This window comes from Sycon ciliatum, chromosome 1 (assembly GCF_964019385.1).
Source record: "Sycon ciliatum chromosome 1, ocSycCili1.1, whole genome shotgun sequence".
NCBI lineage: Eukaryota > Metazoa > Porifera > Calcarea > Leucosolenida > Sycettidae > Sycon > Sycon ciliatum.
Window position 1 is genome coordinate 94,800,303 of NC_088643.1, and position 7,500 is coordinate 94,807,802.

At 44.5% G+C, this 7,500-nt stretch overlaps 1 protein-coding gene across 20 annotated transcripts in view; it reads left to right on the plus strand.

Annotated features, from left to right (window-relative positions):
- LOC135806615 (neurogenic locus notch homolog protein 1-like) overlaps positions 1-7,500 on the plus strand; it is a 92,590-nt gene that overhangs the window by 47,552 nt on the left and 37,538 nt on the right. For 6 of the 20 annotated variants that reach the window (XM_065320821.1, XM_065320822.1, XM_065320823.1 and 3 more), the window contains 5 exons: positions 459-584; positions 1,176-1,283; positions 2,075-2,173; positions 4,494-4,619; positions 5,490-5,597. The exons of 11 other annotated variants lie outside the window; for them this stretch is intronic. In XM_065320821.1, coding sequence (XP_065176893.1) covers positions 459-584; positions 1,176-1,283; positions 2,075-2,173; positions 4,494-4,619; positions 5,490-5,597 — 567 coding nt within the window. The remainder of the gene's footprint in view (positions 1-458; positions 585-1,175; positions 1,284-2,074; positions 2,174-4,493; positions 4,620-5,489; positions 5,598-7,500) is intronic. 3 more of the 20 variants (XM_065320828.1, XM_065320839.1, XM_065320827.1) reach the window with 2 other exon arrangements.

Below are 7,500 nucleotides of genomic sequence, written 5' to 3' on the forward strand. Positions count from 1 at the left end.
CCACTGGCTATGCAACTCTGTTGTTGTTTGCTGTGTTGTATGGGCCGAGCACAAAGACCCAAATTATATTCTGCGACTGGCACAAAAGGATATCTAGGCAACTTTCTTCCATCATATTTCCAGCCTACCTGGAAAGCCCGGTTAACCCTAATTCCCAGGTCTACTATGATGTAGCATGTGACCAGAGCACCGAACAGAATATTGTACTCAGTTTCCTCATTCATCCTCTCTTCCTACAGTAGACCAATACGACAATGTCTCTGATCATAACTAATCTATGGAGAGACAATAGTTTTATAAGAGCTATGAAGAGCATGAATGCCGCAGACATCACAACGCAACGTGACGATTTGGTAGAGGTTTTTATATGTGTTTGTATATGTTGTGTGGTGATGTGTGGGGAATTCATGTTCTCTGATCATAGTCTGGTTTACTTTTGATTTCCATTTTGCAATCAGTGTGTACACCATCGTGTCGAAACGGCCAGACCTGCATCCTAGGACAATGCCGGTGCCCTCGATTTCTAGATGGACCAGTGTCTCGTAGTGAGCCAGGCGTCCCAGAGATTGGCTATGTACCTTTCTGTAAGTTTATCAGAACACTTGACACCCCCCCCCCCCCACACACACACAAGCAAAGCGCCACCACCATTACCGGGCAGATATACAAATCACCATGGATTGCAGCTCCACTGTTGGAAGACTATGTTGTATGACTCTTTGGACTGCAGTTTCCACAAGTACAGAGAAAAACTAACTGCAGTACTAGTATCTGCAATCCTCATCTTCCTCTTTCCTTCCTCTCTAATCATTTTGAACATTTCCTTCCTCTCTAATCATTTTGAACGTTTCCTTACTCTCTAATCGTTTTGAACGTTTCCTTCCTCTCTAATCATTTTGAACGTTTCCTTCCTCTCTAATCATTTTGAACATTTCCTTCCTCTCTAATCATTTTGAACATTTCCTTCCTCTCTAATCATTTTGGAAATTTCTTTCAACACCGTTCATACTACACGTCTCAACAAACGGGCCAGGAGTGAAGTAGACATATCTTGCCTTCATGTCACCAGTAGTTCAGATTATTCAAGTGTCCTTGTCATGTTGCTTTGCGTGTGTGTGTGGGTGTGTTTGTGTGCACGTACGTGCGCATGTATGTTTCAACAATGTGTTACGTAGATCCCGCAGTCTGCTGCAGCAGGTCATGCTTGAATGGAGGTACCTGTATCGGCTATAACAGATGTAGATGTAGATCAGGTTACTCTGGACAATATTGCCAGACCAAAGGTAAGCTATTGCCTAACTATTGCTACTAACGTCTAGTATTGTCTAGTATGGTAGTTGAGATCGTCACGTAGACTTTACGCCAGTCATGCTTACATTACATTGCTACAGTGGTCTTTGAAATAACATTTGCTCAGTCTACCCTAGACTATGCCAGTAATGCTTACCTACATTGTTTAAGCACAACTCTGCACAATAGGATTGTGACCGTTAGTCACATAGCAATGAAGAGAGTTTTTGGATTCATTCGTGCCACACCCACTGAACTAGTTCTTCGCTTATACCGCCTCGATTCTTTGGAACAGCGTATTAGCCTCAAGCTCTATGTTTTGTGTACCGTTGCTTGGCCCAGCATTTTGCTAGTCCTCTTTTTCAGTTATTTCTAAAACTTAGAACCTTCCAAGTTGGAAGGCTGTTGGAGTGCACATCCAAAATGTGTTTGAGCTGTGAACCAGTTAGTTGTAGAACGTCAGTATCGTCGGTCAGTGTCGTGCAATGTTATCGCATGAGCTGATTGTTTAGTAACTGGTGGTGTTAGTGGACATTGTAGCGTAACTTTTAGCTCTTTGGCCCTTTTTCTTTCTTATAAATTCTTAGTTGAGTTGATATTTTATGACCCAGTCAATGTGCTTACAGTATGCTGTCAAATACCAGTTTTCTATTGATGTTGTGTTGATGACTTGAAGCTGGTGTTAAGACGATCTGCCCTGCTTAGGTCAGTGCAAACTGTGTAGTGTGTTGTTGATTAAACGAACTAACCTCTACAAATCTCTGTGTGTTGATCTGCTCCACAGTTCCCTCATGTTCACCGTCCTGTGCAAATGGTGGTACATGTGTGTCTGGAAAATGCCGATGTAGATCTGGGTATAGCGGAAGCTACTGTCAGGCTAGAGGTAGGTAGTATGTTGAAGTATGTACAGTCCTTGGCTACTCATGCTGCCCTCTGTTGCCCCGGCATGCGTTCAACCAGATACAACAGCAACTCGTAACAGTATGAGACCAAGAACTTTCTCCTCTGAGATAAAACTGCAAGAACACAAACTGTAAACTGCTTCCTACAGTTCAAAACTGACAACTAAAAAACTTCAAAGGCATGGAAGTATACATTCTAGAATGACCAAAGCGAGAGCGCAACCGCAGCCTGCGAGTATCCACAGGACTGTGCACAAATGCAAAGACGAGTGAATATATTACGACTAGATAGCATGGAGACAGCACATGCATCAAACGATACGCTACTTGAATCTCAGACAATGCAAAGGTTGAGACTGGCCTGCGGTAACAATAGTCAATACATCAGGCGCCAGCAGCATGCACTAGAATAAAAGGAATGAAACCTGAGTACAATGAAAGGTCATGCAAGATTCACCACAAGCTGGGAATATTCCAGAACAGTCCTTCTGATATTGTGTATTGCGTTTATATCATGAACGGACACGTAGTGACATTTACTATTCTACAACGGTAGAGGCGACGGTTTCAAATAGGACGCAGGTTGCAAACCGGAACGGACTCAATATTCACTTTCTCTCTTGGTATTTTGATTAGAAAACATATGTCACAGTGAGACTACGATGTGTTATACTCCGAGCCAAAATTTCATTGCTCTGCGATGACCAGAAGCGCCATACCAAGCAGGTGAGTTTTTGACGCGTTGCTTCGCACTGCAACTTGAGTTTACGACTTTCGAAAAATCAACTTCTTGTCGCAGGTAAACAGCGGCTCGCCTCTCGCCAATAAAGCACCGCATACTAATCAAAACTAATGGAAGCACACACACGGCTTATTGTTACTCTGTACTGGCCGTCGTGGAGCGATAGCAATTACCTAATTTCAGACCCAGAGTGAATTTGACGTGCACTTTAAAACGTGTCCGGTTTGGAGCCACCTCTGATTTGAACTTTTTTGAAGCGAAAAATTGGGCAACTTGGAGGCAATGGGTCAACACAAAGGAGTGGCTCAGTTCGATTGACTCTGGCCCCAGAGCAAACTTCAACATGCCAGTTTCCTTCCACAAACATATTTCGAGTGAAAAATCAACGCTGATGATCGGTTTGGGTCTATACAAATTTGGCTGTCAAGGCGTTCCGGTATCGAACCGTCTACTCTACAAACTAACGTTGTTACTTGTGCACTCCATCGCAGCAATTTACATCATCCAACACACACACACATACACACACACACACACACACACTACTACTGCTTCTATGTACAACTGCCACAAAATGGCCACGTCGCTCCCAGAAGCGGGAGACAACAGAGAGAAAGGAAAAGAAACAAGGAGAGTAATTGAGGTGAAAAGGGGACCGTTCTACACACAGTGTTTCGGTCTTCGGTGGCGGGGGAGGTCCTGCGGGCGGGAGAATCGTTCGCTACATAGGCTGCATTGAATGGGCAGATTAGTCCTCTGGTCCTTTCGCAGTCGTTTGCCTCGAGTACAATTATGGCGGTTAAAACCAGCCTGACTCTTCATGCAGCGATCACAGGTCGAGCAATGGCACACACGCACACACACGCGCACACACACACACACACACACACACACACACACACACACACACACACACACACACACTTCAAAATGGTCTCTTTGCTGCAAAAACTCGGACATCCTTCTCTTAACAGCAGTTACGCTTTCCAACGGTCGTAAGAGAGTTGGAAAGCACGTGTCTTTGTGCGTAGCCATGGCAATCATGGTGGTTCGGTGCGAGTCTGCGCAAAGCAAACACAGCCCAACGTTCGCCATTGCCGGCCACTGGCTATGCAACTCTGTTGTTGTTTGCTGTGCTGTATGGGCCGAGTACAAAGACCCAAATTATATTCTGCAGCTGGCACAAAAGAATGTCTAGGCAACTTTCTTCCATCATATTTCCAGCCTGCCTGGAAAGCCCGGTTAACGCCCATTCCCAGGTCTACTATGATGTAGCATGTGACCAGAGCACCAAACAGAATATTGTACTCAGTTTCCTCATTCATCCTCTCTTCCTACAGTAGACCAATATGACAATGTCTCTGATCATAACTAATCTATGGGGAGACAACAGTTTTATAAGGGCTATGAAGAGCATGAATGCCGCAGACATCACAACGCAACGTGACGATTTGGTAGAGGTTTTTATATGTGTTTGTATATGTTGTGTGGTGATGTGTGGGGAATTCATATTCTTTGATCATAGTCTGGTTTACTTTTGATTTCCATTTTGCAATCAGTGTGTACACCATCGTGTCGAAACGGCCAGACCTGCATCCTAGGACAATGCCGGTGCCCTCGATTTCTAGACGGACCAGTGTCTCGTAGTGAGCCAGGCGTCCCAGAGATTCGCGATTTACCTTTCTGTAAGTTTATCAGAACACTTGACACCCCCCCCCCCTTCCACACACACACACACACACACACACACACACACACACACAAACACAAGCTACGCGCCAACATAATTACTGGGCAGATACACACATCACCTTGGGTTGCAGCTCCACTGTTGGAAGACTATGTTGTATACTGTATAGCAGGAAATTTTCGGACGGAAATATTTTCGGACAAAGCCGAATTTCGACCTTTCGTACGGATTATATTTTCGTACTGTGCTGCATGCTAAATACACGTGTTTGCATGCAGTACGCATGTATAGTGTACATAATTTCACATGAACAAATTTTAGTACGGAATTAATTTTAGTACAAAAGAGGCCGTGTACGAAATCGTACGAAAATAAATTCCGTCCGAAAATTTCCTGCTATACAGTAACTGTTTGACCGGCAGTTTTTACAAGTACAGACAAAACCTAACTACAGTACTAGTATCTGCAATCCTCATCTTCCTCTTTCCTTCCTCTCTTATCATTTTGAACGTTTCCTTCCTCTCTAATAATTTTGAACGTTTCCTTCCTCTCTAATCATTTTGAACGTTTCCTTCCTCTCTAATCATTTTACGTTTCCTTCCTCTCTAATCATTTTGAACGTTTCCTTCCTCTCTAACCATTTTGAACGTTTCCTTCCCCTCTAATCATTTTGGACATTTCTTTCAACACCGTTCATACTACACGTCTCAACAAACGGGCCAGGAGTGAAGTAGACATAGCTTGCCTTCATGTCACCAGTAGTTCAGATTATTCAAGTGTCCTTGTCATGTTGCTTTGCGTGTGTGTGTGGGTGTGTTTGTGTGCACGTACGTGCGCATGTATGTTTCAACAATGTGTTACGTAGATCCCGCAGTCTGCTGCAGCAGGTCATGCTTGAATGGAGGTACCTGTATCGGCTATAACAGATGTAGATGTAGATCAGGTTACTCTGGACAATATTGTCAGACCAAAGGTAAGCTATTGCCTAACTATTGCTACTACTGTCTAGTATTGTCTGGTATGGTAGTTGAGATCGTCACGTAGACTTTACGCCAGTCATGCAGTTACATTACATTGCTACATTTTTCTTTAAAATAGCGTGTACCCCTGTAAGCATTACTTATTATCATACACGCACATGTAGTCAGGGCCTGCTCTAGACATTCAACACAGCCCGGTCAGAGGGTACCTGGCGCATGCAGGCCAGCCGGGTCAAGCCAGGTCAGATCATCCGGCAGAAAAACAACCAAAAAGCCTGCTCAAAACGCAGGAAAACAGAAAGGCGAATTTATCACCGGAAATCGGAAATTTTAGAGAACAAGGCGAACTATCAAAGTTCGCAAACGTAGAAAACGAATCTGACGAATCCGTCGAATTTGCCTTTTGGAGGTGGGTTGGTCGGATCGGGATCCGTGCTCTCGGGATCCGGATTCGTACAATCGAACATGTACGAATCTGGCGAATCCGGGTCCGGGGCTGATGGATTCGTACAATCGAACATGCCCTTAGAATTAATTCGTTGTTTCGGGTCACTTCACTCATCCGTGCCCGTACCAGGGTCGGTCGGTCGGGTTTATTTTTTATTTTATTTTTATTTTTTATTTTGGTTTACGTCCATGATACATGTACATATCGAATAGCTTTTGTCCATCTAGCCAGTCGATCAAATCTGACTGTAGTGTAGATAATCCAGCGCAGTCATTGTCCCATCAGATCCATGTCCCCTCCAGGACCAGATCTTTGCCTCGCTGGCAAACGAGTCTGACGAGCAGCTCTCATCTTGAAAACTTCTGTAAATAGCGACAAGGTGGCGGAGCTGATGCTGTTTCAGGACCGATTGCGGATCGGAGATAGAAGACAACGTCGTCACCAAGCGCTGCATCCTGTCATTTGGCTAGCAATGGCTGGTTCTGAGGTCGATATCTGGACTGCTATTATTAGGGTCGCGCCTGTACATAGCCTGTACATAGTGTAGTCTGTACATCTGCATGCACTATAAAAAAAACATTTTGCGGGCGGGTGAAAAAACACGGTCGGTCGGGTGACGTCATGACCCGAAACAACGAATTAATTCTAGATGGCCTTACGTGAAGAATGCAAAGCAGTTCCATTGGATTCTGATTTAACAATTTGAAAAGAACTGGAGAACTGGTGGAGTTGCAACTGCTGCTGCTGCTGCTCCTGCTGCTGGCGCTGCTGCTGCTGTTGGTGCTGGCGCTGCTGGTGCTGCTGCTGCAGCTGCTGCTGGCGCTGCTGTTGCTGGTGGCGCTGTTGCTGTTGTATTAAGTCCGGCGCAGACTAAACGATTACTTGAGCGGATGTCGAAAGCTAGGATGGAGCCGAGCAGCATGCCGATAATTCGAAGCAGTGAGTTCTTACCTTTCAACCACGCATCGCGAAGTCCAGGCAGTAGGGCCAGTTGATAGCCCTCTGCCGCCTTGTCACCATCATCATCTTTGCACGGCGCATCTCACTAGCTGTGCCAGCTCGGTTTTATCACCTTTATCACCTTTCTTAGTACCGCGATCCTTACTGGCTAAGACACTGAATCGGATATGAGTTTATAGCGCCCCTAGCGCTTTCTGTTATCCTTGTCCCGCCATACTGGGCTTTAAATAGTGGGTTATTTTTCTTGATGTTCATATCACCTGATGAGTGCCTTAGATGGCATGAAACTTTAAGTTGTGACTGATCAAGCCATCTGTTGTTCTGACTACAGTTCATTCAGAAAAAGATGGACTTCTAGCTTTTGGCCATAAATGGGTCAAACGTTGAATTTTTTAGAATTTTTTTCTGCAATCCCCTATGGAATCCTCTTCCAATTATGTTTCTAAAGTCTATTTCTCCAAAAAGCAAGCCGTAACAAGAATAGTATT